The sequence below is a fragment of the Neophocaena asiaeorientalis genome, unplaced genomic scaffold (genome assembly GCF_003031525.2).
Source record: "Neophocaena asiaeorientalis asiaeorientalis breed wild unplaced genomic scaffold, Neophocaena_asiaeorientalis_V1.1 scaffold89, whole genome shotgun sequence".
In the NCBI taxonomy this organism is placed as follows: domain Eukaryota; kingdom Metazoa; phylum Chordata; class Mammalia; order Artiodactyla; family Phocoenidae; genus Neophocaena; species Neophocaena asiaeorientalis.
Window position 1 is genome coordinate 3,840,451 of NW_020172592.1, and position 16,901 is coordinate 3,857,351.

Sequence of the window (16,901 nt, forward strand, 5' to 3'; positions counted from 1 at the left end):
AGTTGTGGCATGTGAACTCTTAGTTGCGGCATGCATGTGGCATCTAGTTCCCTAGCCAGGGATCAAACCCGGGCCCCCTGCATTGAAAGCATGGAGCCTTATCCACTGCACCACCAGGGTAGTCCCCTATATTTTCTACTTTTATTTATTTTTGCTGAATTATCTGAAAGTAAGTTGGAGACGTTGACAGTTCATCCCTAAGTACTTAAGCATCTCTCTCCTAAGAACTAGGGTATTCTCCTGTATGAACATAATTCAATTAACATACCTAAGAAATTCATCTTTGATATAATACTATCAAAACAAACAGTAATATTTCACAATTTCCCAGCTACCCTGGGAATTTCCTCTGTAGCTTTTTAAAAAAATCCAGCATCAAAGCAAGGACCATGCATTGCATCTACTTATCTCTGTTTTCTCCTTTAATCTAGAATATCCACCCACCTTTTTCTTTCATGACATTTACAGGTTTTTTTGTTTTTTTTTTTGGTTTTTTTTGCGGTACGCGGGCCTCTCACTGTTGTGGCCTCTCCCGTTGCGGAGCACAGGCTCCGGACGCGCAGGCTCAGTGGCCATGGCTCACGGGCCTAGCCGCTCCGCGGCATGTGGGATCTTCCCGGATCGGGGCACGAACCCGTGTCCCCTGCATCGGCAGGCAGACTCTCAACCACTGCGCCACCAAGGAAGCCCACATTTACAGTTTTGAAGAGAACAAGCCAGACATTTCGAAGAATAACCCATTGGTGGTTACAAAGTGGGTCAACCCTTCTGTCTCCATATATTAGGTGACATTTTTAGTAAAGAACTTTTTCTCTTCTTCCCTTCTACTCTCCTTCCTCCCTTCCTTCCCTTCTCTCTCTCTTTTTTACTCTCCCCCCTTCCTTTTTTCTTTTTGAGGAGTGTCATTTTCTATTCATGGCTTCTTTTGTCTTAGTTCAGTGAGTTATGATTCATTGCCAAAAGTATTCTTTTGCATGCTCAAGTTGCCCTAAATTTTGCCAGCAGGACCTCCTTCAAGCCAGACCCTTGCATGTTCTTTTGTACTTGTTCTCCTAAGTCTGAGTATTTTGCTTTCTGACTAACACAGATGCTTCTGGCTCATCTCAGACTTTACTTCCCCTATGCTTCTTTTCACCCATTTCTCTAAGGAGCTGGAAGTGACTGCTTTCTGTATAAGGAGTGGTATTTAGAATCCAAGATAGGGATGCTAGGAGGGCTCATTGCCACTGGTATGTCATTGCTTCTAGACCCTTCAGTGAACAGAGTTAGGAAATATATTTTCTTAATTCATATTATGGGAACTGATAAGATATTTTGGATAGAAGAGATTATGAAATACTATGTTCATAGTATCTCTGTGGGACTAAATAGAATGCCATTATTGCTTAAGCTACTTGGAATATTTTTGTTAAAATTCACTGAGCTATTTAAAAGCATAATTTTATGTCCACATTTTACAGGTTATGAGGTCAAACAACATCCTTAAAGTTACATCATTATGTGACTAGCTCTAGAAATCAAATACTATTTTAATTCTGAGTTCTAAGTAAGTTTACTGGAAGAATCCTAGACAGTTCATATATGTCTGTTGAGATCTTGAGATAATAGAGAAAGCAGGAGTTAGAAGAAAATTTCTGAAGATTATGATCAGTGAGAAGTTTTTCTAGTAGAAAAGAATAAAATGCACAGAAAGGGAAAAACAAACAGGTAATGAATTAAATTCATTTATAATTATTTAAATTATTAAAATTATTTAAAGTGAGCATAAGTGAAGGTGAGATCTACCAAACTGTGTATCGCATGGCTTGTACATAATGATAGGAAAACGCAGGAGTATTTCTGGAATTTTGTCTGATTCCTGGAAGATAACTTTTGGTAGCCACAACTTGAGATCATACTTCTTTCTCTATTACTTTAGCTGAAAATACTCCTTTTTTAAAAATTGACTTTATTGAAATATAGTTGATTTACAGTGTTGTGTTAGTTTCAGGTATACAGCAGTGATTAAGTTATACATATATATATATAATAGTTTGCCTCTGCCAATCCCAAACTCCCAATCCATCGCTCCCCCATGGCAACCACAAGTCTGTTCTCTGTGTCTGTGAGTCTGTTTCTTTTTGTATTGATAGATAAGTTCATTTGTGTCATATTTTATATTCCACATATAAGTGATATCATATGGTATTTGTCTCTCTTTCTGACTGACTTCACTTAGTATAATAATCTGTAGGTCCATCCATGTTGCTGCTGCTGCAAATGGCATTATTTCTTTCTTTTTTTCAACAGCTGAGTAATATTCCATTGTATATATATATATATACCACGTCTTCTTTATCCATTCACCTGTCAGTGGACATTTAGGTTGTTTCCATGTCTTGGCTATTGTGAATAGTGCTGCTATGAACACAGGGGTGCATGTATTTTTTCGAATTATATTTTTTTCCTGATATATGCCCAGGAGTGGGATTGCTGGATCATATGGCAATTCTATTTTGAGTTTTTTTGAGAAACCTCCATACTGTTTTCCATAGTGACCTTACCAATTTACATCCCCGCCAACAGTGTAGGAGGATTCCCTTTTCTCCCTATCCTAGCCAACATTTATTATTTGTAGACTGTTTAATTATGGCTATTCTGACCAGTGTGAGGTGGTACCTCATTGTAGTTTTGATTTATATTTCTTTAATAATTTAGCTGAAAATATTCTTTTGCCTTTGTCTCACTCATTCTCTCACCTGTATTGGATAAGCTTGTTGTCTTCTACCCTTGCAATCCCACCCTTTCATCTTTGGATATTGTTTATATGTGTAAACATACAGATTCAGAAATCATCAAAGTACACTCCTGATCTGTGGGTCCTTTTAACTTCCGCTATTTTCCAGGCCACTGTGAATAATAGAGAACCCAGCTGTAGCTGTGAGGGGCAAACTATAGAGAACTCTGATGAATTCCTGCTATCCTGTATGACAGGATTCCAACCACAGACTACAGAGTAATAAATAAAAAAAGTCTTCAGAAGCCTGAAGACTTTGGCTACCTATATAGTTTCTAAACTGCTGGACTTTAGACTTCCTGTGATGTGCCTATAGCAGTTCTAGAGAAGGAAGAAGAGCAACACAGCTGCTTATATGGAATATATTTGCAAGCACTGATGAGCCAAAGATTCTCTGTTAGTGACCTAGACGTTGGCATTAAGATGATGCATTAAGGCATCATAAAGTAGCTATTTCCTGAGGCAGGGGCAGCAATGTGGGTGATCACTTATGTAGGTAAGGAATAAAAAAGTATGATATTTTCACTTGTATGTTGTATGATAGCAGTGTGTTTCATTTGGCCATGTTCAAATCTACAGCATCTTTTAAAAATCAGGAGACACTTTTATATGAAGTAAGGTGAAAGGAATTGCCAACAGTACAAAAGTACAGTTTCAGTTTTTGCCGTTGCTGAAGATAATTTGCTGTCTTTTGATGTTTACTAAATTCAACAGTAATTTATACATGAAATTTAAAACTGTCCATATTTAACAATAGACTTTTTTTTTTTTTTTTTTACTTCCAATGCTGTGTGGTGTGCTTGACCTCTAGCAGAGGTCATTTTGGTTGGTTGTTTTTTTTCCCCCGGTCAGGATCAGCTCTTACCACGTCTCCTGGTTTGATAGAACTAACTTTCTTATTTGTGGATGTAATTGGTACAACAGCATCATCTGCTCGTGGGCCTGGTCGGCTCTCCCTTTGAGACTTTGGCTACTGCCGACGTGGGTCAATGAAGTAGCTCTTACATGTCCCCTAAGTGCAAAGACCAATTCCGCCTCTTGGGGCTGTGTTGACACTGCAGCTCCTAGTTACCCCTGCACAGCCTTCTGACCCCACAGAGACCAAAGACAGGGGTGGGGAGTAGGGGTAGAATTTGCTACGTGCATCAGGGCACTGCCTACCAACCCTTAAGCCCTACCGAACAGACTGTCTTTAGGCGATGATCAGAGAGGCAGAGCCAGGATCTGAACTCAGTTCTCTCAGTTCTCCCAAATCCACCAACTCTGTGCTAATGAGTAGCACTGATTGAGAATTTGTTATATGCCAGATGTTAATGTAAGCACTTAATACATGAGAACTCGTTTGCTGCTCGCAGCAACCCTAGGAAGTGCATTTCATTATTATCTCCATTGACAGATGAGAAACTTGAGGCACAGAGAGGTTAACTGACTTGCCCAAGGTAACAGAGTTAAAAAATGGATAAAGACCCAGGCAGTCTTAGAGCTGCATCTCCCTAAACAGTTCTCTCCCCTGCCCCCCTCACTGCAATGAGCTTTGGATACTAAGATTCCACTTCTGACAGCTTATGAAGAGTAAAATGAGTAGCTGAGTGGTAGGTGTAGCCTTCATTCCCACTACCTAACACCTGCATTCCATTGTTCCATGGCGCCCACTGGATGCAACTCATGGAGCCCCAGAAGTGGTCTCTCAGTTGCCATCATGCAACTGGACTGCAGCTGATAATCATTCCTCTTGGACCTGAAAAAGTTTTGACAGTAGATATTTTATAAATCTAGCAGTAGTGTATATAGGTAGTTGAATATTTAATAAAACCCTATTGTGAAGGCTTGTGAATATCAAAGGGAGCCTTTTCTAAGATAATCATCTCGCCCTAATTTCTTCTGATATTAAAAATATGAAATCTGGGCTTCTCTGGTGGCGCAGTGGTTGAGAGTCCGCTTGTTGATGCACTGGACGCGGGTTCGTGCCCTGGTCTGGGAAGATCCCACATGGCTGTGGAGCGGCTGGGCCAGTGAGCCATGGCCACTGAGCCTGCGCGTCCGGAGCCTGTGCTCCGCAACGGGAGAGGACACGGCAGTGAAAGGCCTGCATACCGGAAAAAAAAATATATATATATATGAAATCTGATTTGCTTAAAGCAAGGTGTAGCTGTCATGGGTCTGGTCGCACTGCATCTCTGGTGGCAGCTATATGTATTTGTGATCACTGCTTCCTATTTGATGAGAACTCTTTGAGCAGTTGTTTCTCATGTCATATCATACAGTTTCTTTCCAGAGACTATTGTGGGTGCTACTAAGTCATGTTTCATTTTATTGATAAGTAGTGTTTTATTAATGTGTTAGAGACATGAATGTATCAAAATTGGTAACATTTTATAAGCTTCAGATTCATACACATGTACCCAAGTGTGAGATACCATTTTAGAGCCACTTACTGGAACCACATTATCAGCTATCAGGTTAGAGTTACATTCAGTCCAGTGAACAAGGAGGGACTTGGAAGTAGCCCCTATGGAATTTTCACCTTTTTATTTGTAACTGATTTCTCATTACTAAGTAATTGATGCCAGTTTTCATCAAGAAAGATCCCAAGCTGTTTTCATAAATAAAGCCTACCCTCTGAGAATACTTTCAGTCCTCTAGGAAATGACAAACTGTACTTCCGTATAAATGCTCAGTAATGGCCTGCTTACCGTCTATTATGTTGGGTTTCTAAGTGCTATTAGGAGTTTCTTTTACATTCTTTTCATTAAGGTAAAAATGGCCATTAAAACAAGTTTTTAAAGGGTCATTTTAAAATATTTGCCATTTGAAAAATAGAATGAACCCACTCAACGTGTCCCTGAAGTGTTGGACCAAGCTGTGTTGAAGGGGGAAGCTTTTGAGTTGGTGGAATTTTCCTTTTCAAGCCCGGTGCCCCATAAAAGCTTTTCTGTGTTCTTTTTCAGGTATGTGGCCAGTTGGATAGACAGAAGGCAGCATCAGTCAGAAAAGGCCAATTTAACGATTCTTTTTGATAAATACATTCCTGCGTGCTTGGATAAGCTGAGAAGAAGCTTTAAAACCGTCACTTCAATTCCAGAGAGCAGCCTGGTGCAGGTTTGTCCTGGGTCACACCGTTTCACACTCTAGTCCTGATGTGGTAGTGTGGCTTGATCAAAATAGAAGTTCTTGCTTGTTCAAAAAGGTGCAGTGGTTTCTGGAATGGTTAGGTTGGTCCAACCCTCCCCTACCCCAGCCCCCGTGTTCCCCAGTGCTTTTTGCAATCCTCTATCACACGCCTATCACATGCTATGACCATTTGGGTCTGTGGTCTGTTTCTTTCACAAGACTGTGAACCAGAGGACTGAAGCCACCTTTTACCATTTTTATATCTCCAGAGATTTCCGTAATGCCAAGCACATAGTAGGTGCCCAATACATTATTGAATCATTGCGTTCTTCCCAAGTATATTTGCGTGGAATAAGAAGAACAGGATAGTAACAGCCTCATTTATTTTTCTGTTTCCTAAGTAACTGGCCCAGAGAAGGTGCTCAGTGTGTTGTTTTTGAGTACAAAAACATTCATGCAATTAAAGATGTTGGCTGGTGAGTAAGAGAAAGCTTCTGAACTCCGCCTCGTCGGGCACCACCCTGCCCCGCCTCCCACTCTCTCTTCCCTTTCTTTTCTCCCTCTCCCAAAAAGAGTCCTCAAATCAGGTCAGTCTAGTTCATAGTATTTCAAGGATAGATTTTTTTTTTTTCTGATCCTCATTGTGAGACAGCTGGTTAGAGTGAAGAGTATATATGATACATTGTCATGGCAGCAAATGAAAATAATTTGCAGCACACAGAAATGAAGGTTGTGATCTTAATCTCAGCGTGAAGAATAACTACCCCCGGCCTTTACAAGTCTAAAACTTCACAGAAGGGTAACAGTTAGAAACCTTTATTTGTGTCTCTTTAGGAGCAAAACTGGTTTTGAAGTACTTTGTTACCGTGAAGTTACTATGATACAGAATTTGTCTGAAGCTAAATTAGAAATAGTCACAAGCATAATAAGAAGAGAAAGTTCAGGTTTTCGGATAATTCACACACCAATTAAGAAAACGATAGTCTTCAACAGTAATTATCTGAGGTATAATTTATTTCTGAAAGCAGGTCTGAATTTATTCATAATGAATTCATTTTGTGGTTAGCCTAATTAGATGTCCTCTGGTGTAATACTTGCAAAAAAGCAAGTATCAAGTTCCTTCTCAACTTGACTTGTGTATTTGTGTTTCTCTGTGGTGTGAACTTTTTCATTCAAGAGTAGTGTGAAAATAAGTCAGTAGGAATTAATATGATTTTTGCTCTCACTTCCTCCTTTTGTAGTACTCAGAAATGGCATTTTATCCTTAACTCCTTTTTTGGCTGCTGTTGTATAAAGTCGTCTCTTTGCAGTGATTGCTTATAAGGACAAAATTTGAGACAAAAATGAGTGTACAGGAGAATAGCTTAAGAAGACTACCTTATTTTTATTGAAGTATAGTTGATTTACAATGTTGTGTTATACATACTGGTATACAGAAAACTGATTCAGTTATGTATATATGCACACACATATATACGCATATATATGTATGTATATATATTCTTTTTCATATCCTTTTCCACTGTGGTTTATCACAGGATATTGAATATACTTTGTGCTATACAATAGGACCTTGTTGTTTATCCATTCTACATATACTCGTTTGCATCCGCTAATCCCAAACTCCCAATGCATCCCTCCAGCCCCACTTCCCCTTGGCAACCACAAGTCTGTTCTCTATGTCTGTGAGTCTGTCTCTGTTTCATAGATAAGTTCGTTTGTGTTATATTTTAGATTCCACATACAAGTGATATCATGTGATATTTGCCTTTCTTTGTCTGACTTCACTTAGTATGATAATCTCTAGGTCCATCCATGTAGCTGTAAATGGCATTATTTCATTCTTTTTAAAAGGCTACTTTAAGAAATTAATGTACTATGTTTTCCAATATATGAAACTTTTTTGCTTTACATTTGGTAAGGTGTTTTAACTCACTCAGAATATGCACCAAGGTATGATTTTATTAATTGCTGGCACAGAGCTTAAAATGTTTTCCAAGTACTGTGCTTGGGAGAAAACAGAAAAAATCAGGTGAGTTATCAGCATGTTCAAATCAGTGGATAATGTCATATTCAGACCTTTCAGTCTTTTTCATTTTGATTTGAACAGTTCCTTAGACTCACATGGCTTCTACTCAGGAATAGCAAAGCCTCAGAGTTTTACATTATTTTTCTTGATAACAAATTGGTGAGTTTTATTCCATTAGAAGATTATTTTAAATTGGCAGTCATGGCACAATATAAAATAATGGAAATCAAGAGAGACTGAAAAGTATAACAGGCGCTCAACTATTTAAATTTTGGAAACATTTCCAAATTATGTCCAGGACCCATTTTCCACATTACCATGGATTTTCCCCACCTCTCATGGTTGGGAAGGAGAGGCACACACATGACATGCTTTGTTATAGCTTCCGTAGCTGTGTGTATGATCGTGATAAAAATCTACTGCTGCCTCCAAACACTGGAGGAAGGGTATCGTGAGTTTTGAGGGTTCTAAGTCATGACAGCCATTTTTGTGCTTCAGAGCAGGGGTCCCCAACCCCCGGGCCTCAGACCAGTACTGGTCCCATGGCCTGTTAGGAACCGAGCCACACAGCAGGAGGTGAGCGGCGGGCCAGCGAGGAAGCTTCATCTGCCTCTCGCTCCCCGTTGCTTCCCCCCATTGCTCACATTACCTCCTGAACCATCCCCCCACTGCCCTTGCCGTCCATGGAAAAATTGTCTTCCACGAAACCGGTCTCTGGTGCCAAAAAGTTGGGGACTGCTGCTTTAGAGAACTAGCTCAAAAACATGTTCATTATGGTTGTGATTTCACATGACAGAGGTGTTTGCAGCAGCCATGTTCCCTCCTTGCTGACCTGATGCCCTGGACATGGAGTGTGTTTCAGACCAATAGAGCCGTTTCACCCGGAGGTGAAGAGCAAGTTCCTGAACAGCATTTCTTCCAGGGTTAACTTTAGTGTCCTGTCTAAAAAATGCCACAGGCTAAGGCTGTCAGTCCGACTTTCTAAATTTATGACAACAGGTGGGGGGAAACAGCTGCCAAAGTACTAAGGGAAACTGGGTTATCTAAACGTCCAACCGTAGGAAATGGTTACATAGCCTTTCCATCTAGTGCCTTCATTCACAGTGATATTGTAGGGCAACACTTACGGAAAAGGCAAAAATGCCTTTAGTTTGTTTTTAAGTGAGAAAGTGGTCTATAGAATATACCCACTATGTGTAGTATGTAGTAGTATGACTCCCTATTTATAAAAAAGACAGTACAGCAATATCCCCATTATTTTTTTCTTTTTGGTTTTATGTATTTCTCTTTATTACAGTGATTATTGGAGGATTTATGATAATAGGATTTTTTTAACAGTTTGTTGTTACCTAGAAGGTTAGTTTGGTTGAAAGTGGCCAAGGATGTCCACGGCTGACTCAGAAACCCAAGGCCGCCATTTTTGTGTCTCACGGGGTAGCAAATCACACAGAACAGAGAAAAATCACAGAATCTCTTAAGGGTACAGTGGATTTGTTAATAAGCCCTGTGAACTTCACTGTTTTAAAAAAAGAAAAAAGTTTCCCTGAAACAATGGCTTTTTCTTTTTCTTTAGACTCTTTGCACTCTTTTGGAATGTTTGTTGACTCCTGAAAATGTACCTTCTGACAGCCTGAAGGAAGTTTATGAGGTCTATTTTGTCTTTGCTTGTATCTGGGCATTTGGAGGCATTCTACTACAAGATCAGGTATGTGTAGAAATAGTTTATAGAACCAGTTTTATTTGGAGGGAAATATTATTCTGTGTGATCCCTATGGGGTTTTTAAAAATGTATATTATCATAAATCTATCCTACTTGCCCTATTCTCTCCTAAGCCTGTAACATTGTCAGCAAGCTCATTCAGGCTGGTGGTGCTCTCTTTGGCTGATAAGGTCAAATCCATAGCCTTCCATCAGATCTGTCTTCTGAATTCAAGGTTCCATGTCAATACCAGCAGTGTTTCAGTGTGCCTGAGACAGGGTGCTTCACCTGCCCCACCCCCATATTTGCTCTTCCTCGTTCGTCTTTTCCTCAGTGATGCATTTCTCCCAGTTGCTCTAGTTAAAAACCTGGGAGACATCATCTTATTTCTACATCCCATGGTCATCAGATCCTTTCAGTTAGAAAATCGCTGTCACATCTGTCCCCTCTTCTCTATCCCTACAGCCTTAATTCAGGAGTGTATCATCTTTAGATTGTTGTAGGCTACCACATTGTTTTGGCTTGGGCTCCCATAACAAAGTATCATACCCTGGGTGGCTTAAACAACAGAAATTTACTTTCTCTCAGTTCTGGAGGCTGCAAGTCCAAAGTCAGTGTGCCAGCACGGTTGAGTTCTGGCGAGGGCCCTCCTCATGCCTTGCAGATGGATACCTTTTTCTGTGTCCTCACATGGCAGAGAGAGAGAAAGATTAAAAGTTTTCTTATGTCTTTTCTTGTAAAGTCACTAATCTAAACATGATCACCTCCCAAAGGCCCCATCTCCAGATACCATCACATTGGGGATTAAGCCTTGAGCATATGAATTTTGGTGGGGAGACAATTCAATCCACAGCACATAATAACATTCAAATTGGTTTCCAGGTCTCTAGTCCTCTTACCCTCTCAGTAGTCTCACACATGATTCCTAGGGTAATTGTTGTGAACCATAGTCAGCCTCAGGCTGGTTCCTTTCCATTGTTCTTTCCTTCAGGCTAAAGTGAAGCTATCATTCCTACACAGCATTGCTAGTACAGTCCATTTGTGGCTTCTGAGTTCTTCTGGGCGAACACTTGAGATACGAACTTGCATAGATGTGCGCACACACTCGTGCGCTCACGCCCATACACACGACACGTACCACACACAAACTGCTTAGACTTGCCGAAATACAAAGTGGGAGTTTTTCACCTTTAGAAATTTTCACATCTAATCTCTCCCATGCACCTCTCTGTATAGATTTTTTCATGTAATCTTTACAGTAATTTTTCAAAGTATCCTCACTCTGCAGATAAAGTAAAGCTCAGAGAGGCAAAGTAACTTGACTGATGGGAAATGATGACATCAGGATTCCCACTCATGTATCTCTCTCTCCACAAGCTATCCATGGTACCCCAGGATCTTTCATGGTCGTAGTGCTTCTATGGGTACCTCTGAATCTTTGAATTAAAAATAGATAGCATATGTCTTCCAGGCTTCCCTCAGTGTTTCCAGATGTAAACAGGGAATTTAAGTTGGAAGGCATCACAGCCAAGAATGACCCAAATTTGTTGGTTTACTCACTGTAGGTTCTAAAATCCATGGTTGCTGTAACCTGAGGGCCAGTTCCTCTTCTTGTTACTAGGTAACCATAAACTATATCTATAAATAAATCTGGCATTCACTTGGCATTCTATATCTTATTCTGACCCTTCTCAGAAGCCACATTTCCTTCGGTAATCTCCAAGTGCTTTCTAAAGAATATAGCCTCTGTTGCCTGAGTGAGAATATTGGGTGACTTCACATGGTTTTTCTCAAAGGCAAAATTTACATGTGTGGATTTCTCCTTCATGGAGACCACATGCAGACTCTCCCTCTCTCCCCCTCTCCCCTTCTCCCCCAAAACCTCATGGGTCTTGTCTTTTTTCCGGTGTTCTCCAGAAGGGTTTTCCTTTTCCAGGGCCTACAACCAGGTAAAATCACATGAGTAGGAGGTTGACAGCTGAGATCTTTCTACTCCTGATCATAACAGCTCACCTTCCTCCCAGCTGATCCTCTTTTCATCTTTGCAGTTTCCCAACCTGGCAGCCTTCCAGCCAGTTATTCAAGCCAGCAGCTGGGCATCGCATGGTCCCCTTCCTCTCCCACTCTTTCCCCAATTAATAGTTGATATCATCACCATCGTCTTTAAATTTTCAAAAAGACTTTAACTGTGAAGCATTCAAAAGAGAGGCTAGGAAGTTGGAAACATGAATGAAGCAGACCCAAGAAAGAGTCTTAGGATAGCCATTTATTCAACAAATTTGGGTGCCTACTGTATGTCAGGGAATGTGCTCAGGGCTCTTAATAGGCTAGCTCGCTGAATCGTCAAAAAAATAAAACCTGTCTATATAGGTACAACTATTCTTCTTCTTTTACAAAAAAGAAACTGAAACTTAGATAAGTTAGCCTGCTTGGGAACATGGCTAACTAATGTCTGAGGCAAATTCAAGCTGCAGCAGACTGACTCAGGACCTGTGTTCTTAACCCAGGCTGTTGCAAACTCCTTCCAAAAGTGGTCCCCCATCAACCCTCCCTGAGCTTCCTGTAAACAGCCGTTATCCTTTCTCACTTGGCTTCTGAAGTAAGCTCCTCACTGGTCTTTCCGCTTCTATACTCGCCCCATAATCCATTATTCACTCAGCGGCCAGAGTGATTTTGTTTTTAAATGTAAATTGGATTATATGATACACTACTAAGTTTACAACACTTCAATTGCTTTTAAGATAAAACTTTAAAATTTAATACTCTTTACACGGCCTCTGGATCTGGCTCTGCCTCTCTCCCTACTTCTTCCTCTGCTGCTGCCTCCCCTCGCTCCCCTCCAGCTGCACCGGCCGGTTTCTGGAACACAGGTTGTTTCGTACCATAAGATATTTGCACATGCTGACCTCTTCCTGCTTCCTGGAATGGTCTTCTCTCTAATATGTGCCTGTTCTCAGAGATGGCTTCCCTGAACATGCAGTTAAAACAGATTCACCCATTTCCCTCACAACGTCGCCTTTCAAGGTGCCTGTTTATTTATTTGTCTTTTTATTGGCTTCACCTCTGCTTGCACCGTGCTTCCTCATGGCTCTCCCTTTCTCTTTCCCATAAACTCTATGAGGGAAGAAACCCTGTTTGTTTTCTACCCCACTGTAGAACAAAATACATTTCAGTGAGTGAATGAATGATTCAAAATTTGTCATCAAAACCACTTTGCTGATGTAACGGTTAGGTGAAGCAAATTTTGATGTAAAGTAGAAGTCGTATGTATCCTGCCTACAGAGAATGGTGCCAGGTAAGGAATACCTTCTGAATGAACTTGATTTCAGACCAACTTCTGTAGGGTGATAAAAAAAATCTCATGACACCAATCTGAACATAACTGAAATGAACCTAAACTCATTGACATATGAGTGGTGGTGGGTAGGAATATGAGCTCGGCTTGTTTGGAAAGTGATGGGATCAGCTCTCCCTGCTAAGGCTGATCACCCCTCTCAGCCCCGACCACACTCTCCTATCCTCCAGCCATCCTGTCTGTCTCTATTTGTGTGTGTGAGATAGTGTTGTACAAAAAGTGGGCCGTAGTCCACGGACATAAGGACAATAAAGTAAAAGCAAGTTTAAGAATTCTTCTGGAGAAAAATGGGAGTTGAAGTCTTAGATAAGTGAGGTTGCTGAATGCAATGGACCATGCAGTGTTCTTAGAGTTCACCAAGACTCACTTTGCCAGCTCATCCTGTGGATGTAAGAGTCTAGGCCAGGTCATCCTGTAGATACAGAAGGGGTTGTTAGTTGCTAGTACGCAGTTGGAATTTCACCTCCTCCATCTTCCAAACCCTAATCTAGCAGCAAAGGGCTTGTACCTGTTGTTGTATAAAAGCAAGCACCTTCGGGTTTCCCTGATGGCGCAGTGGTTGAGAGTCCGCCTGCCGATGCAGGGGACACAGGTTCATGCCCCAGTCTGGGAAGATCCCACATGCCGCGGAGCGGCTAGCCCCATGAGCCATGGCCGCTGAGCCTGCGCGTCCGGAGCCTGTGCTCCGCAATGGGAGAGGCCACAACAGTGAGAGGCCCGCATACCGAAAAAAAAAAAAAACACCTTCTAGCAAGGAGAACCTGTTTCCTACGCTGTCATCTTCTCTGGAAGATTCTCTTCTAGGGCAGGGATTTGTGGAGTTTTCAGCTAGACCACTCAGTTGTGCTGTGCTAGAAAACCAAGTCCAAGTTCTTTCCCTCATGGCAGAGCTTCTCAGATTTCCAATTTCAAAGGCCAACAACATTTCAATAATGATTTGGAGGAATGAAATAGGGTTACCAACTGTCTGCTTTTCTAAATAAGAGCATTTATTTTAAAATGACCATTTATTATCACCATAGCTTTATAAAGGAAAGGATATTTTAATGCCAAATGTTCCAGGAAGGCTATAAGCTCAAAGAACACTATTTAAATCAACAATGTTACTAATTTTTTAAAGTATTCCTTTGTTCTTACTTTTCTCATTTTACCCTCAGTTCATGGAGATATTAGTAGAAATCAGTACCACCATTTGCTAACCACTGTCTTATAGTATGGTGATTTGCATGATAGCCCATTATTGAATTGAACAACCTCGGGGTCATCGAAGGTTCATCTAAGCTTACCTTGTCCTTTAAGTTAATAATTACTCCAGAAAATTTGTACCTGATGGACATATGGCAATTATAGCTTTCTGCCTTGATGGTATTGTCATTCATTATAGCTTCCTTCTAGTTATTTATTTTTTCTTGGGTCAGTTACTCAATCCCATTTGTAATTATGAGTCTGTACACTGCAAACACTGTGTGATCAGCCAGATTTGCAGGCGCTTTCTATGGGTTCAAAATTACTTTTAAGTCTGCAATAAGAATTTGTCTTGTTCTCCTTAGGTTTCTGGCTGTCAAGCTGAATTCAGTCAGTGGTGGCATAAAGAGATGAAAGCAGTGAAGTTTCCATCCCAGGGAACAATTTTTGATTATTATCTGGACCACAAAACTAAGAAATTCTTGCCTTGGGCTGATAAAATCCCCCAATTTATTATGGATCCAGAGGCACCTCTGCAGGTAGGTGTGGGGAACATACTGCTCTTCAAGCCACATGGTGCTGGTCTGAGCCTTGTTTGTTTTTGAGCAGTCTTTTTTTCCCTCCCTGATCAATAAATTACTGTTGGCATGGTCAGCATATAACGTATTTCCTTGGAGAGAAGAATCTCAAGTTATAGGAATGACTAGTGGGATGGTTTCTATATTTCTACAACTTCTTTTTTTTTATTTATTTCAATTTAATTCTGTGGTAACAGCTTTCTTTAGATTTTCCTAGAAATTGTGTGATTTTATAAAAATTGGAAGCACGTTTCTATTAGTTTGGTGAGTCTTATTTCTGACCTTAGCGTGAATTTCTTAAACAGTGCTTTTCACATATAACTTCTTTCCTTTACTCCTCAAGCTATAAAATGAATGTTTGATCTTCTTACTCATATTTTCACATTCACATGGCGCTCACAAATGTAAATGAATCTTTATCATCTTTTAACTGTTTATAACTTGTCCTACATTTTTATATATCAAGTTATTCTTTAACCATCTTCTAATTCTGCCTCAATCTGTTTTGCTTTTCATTATATTTCTTTCTCAAAATCACGTCGTTTTGATTGATTTTGGAGCTTATTATTTCAAGTAGTGCCATATGAAATGCATATAGGTGATTTCTACACTAACTAGGAGGCACATAGTGTGAAATAAAAGAAAATCCAGTGTGAGTGTCTTGGAGCTACAGTAACCAAGTACCACAAACTAGGTGGCTTCAACAACAGAAATTTATTGTCTCACAGTTTTGGAGGCTAGAAGTTGAAAATAAAGGTGTTAGCAGGATTGGTTCCTTCTGAGGGCTGTAAGGGAAAATCTCTCCTAGCTTCAGGTGGTTTGCTGAAGATCTTGGTGTTCCTTGTAATGTGGCAACATCCCTCAAATCTTCACATGATGGCATTTTCCCCGTGTGTCTTCTTTGTATTTACATTTCCGTTTTACCATTCATTTTGAATGAGGGGCCTACTCTGCTTGTATTAGTGTGCTAGGGATACCCTGACAAACTACCAGAGACTGAGTGGCTTAAACATCAGAAATTAATTTTTCTCATAGTCTTAGAGGCTAGAAGTCCAAGTTTGAAGTGTTAGTAGATTTGGTTTCTCCTGAGGCCTCTGTCCTTGGCTTGTAGATGGCCACCTCTTGCTGTGTCCTCACATGGTCCTTCCTCTGTATACACATATCCCTGGACACTGTCTTGAAGTGTGTCCAAATTTCTTCTTCCTACAAGGACATCAGTCAGATTGGATTAAATCTCACTCTCTCAGCCTCATTTAAACTTAATCACCTCTTTAAAGGCCTTATCTCCAAATACAGTCATATTCTGTGACACTGGGGTTAGGGCTCCAACATATGAATTTTGGGAGGACACATTTCACCCTATAACCACTTAACTAGGAGGAAACTTATCATTTTACAAACCAGAAATTCAGAGGTAGGAAGGCCTTATGACTTGGTGAGATCACCAAGGATTCAGGTCTTCTCGCCTTAACACTGGCCTCACTTGAAGACTGGTATCCCTCCTGATCTCAAGATGACTCTAGTGGTCCCAGGAGTTCGAAGGAAACAAGTTAGGGGGAAAGAAGACTTTCTCATGTTTTTTATTAAGACTGAAGAAACGTTTTGCAGAAGCCCCAGAGCAGACTGCCCCCTGTACCCAATTCACAAGGGGTCACATGCCACCTCTCACCCAGTCTCAGGCCAGGGTAATGAGGTTAAGCTTTGACAGTCATCACACCATTGCAGGAGTCAGGTTGTGTGGAGGAGGGGCAGAGACTTGAACAAAGTGGGGCTCTGGCAGGAGGGAAGAAGTGGACAGATGGATTCTGGGAGGCAACCAGCAAGGTCTGCTCCATCTGCTTTATAGATTTTGACATCTCTGTTTCCGCTCAGCCTGTCTAGACTTCAGCTACCTACCAGTATTATCTAGGTGGTTGAAAGCTGAGGATTTGTACTTAACCAAAACAAACACACACACACGTACACACACACACACACACACACACGACCAAAAAAATGGTGTCACAAGGTTGATGCACCTTATCAGTGATGCATTTTATCCAACAGAGAACCTATCAGGACTTCATAGTCTTACTGTGTACACAACTGCACCAAATGTGGCTATTTGATTAAAAACCTCTTAACATGTTAGAGCAGAACCATACTGAGCCAATAATGGGAGCAAATAC

At 40.6% G+C, this 16,901-nt stretch overlaps 1 protein-coding gene across 1 annotated transcript in view; it reads left to right on the forward strand.

Annotated features, from left to right (window-relative positions):
• Nucleotides 1-16,901, forward strand: part of DNAH11 (dynein axonemal heavy chain 11) — a 307,654-nt gene that overhangs the window by 149,146 nt on the left and 141,607 nt on the right. Inside the window, 3 exon segments of the mRNA XM_024738428.1 lie at nucleotides 5,725-5,875; nucleotides 9,490-9,621; nucleotides 14,521-14,698. Of these exon segments, the coding sequence (XP_024594196.1) occupies nucleotides 5,725-5,875; nucleotides 9,490-9,621; nucleotides 14,521-14,698 (461 nt within the window).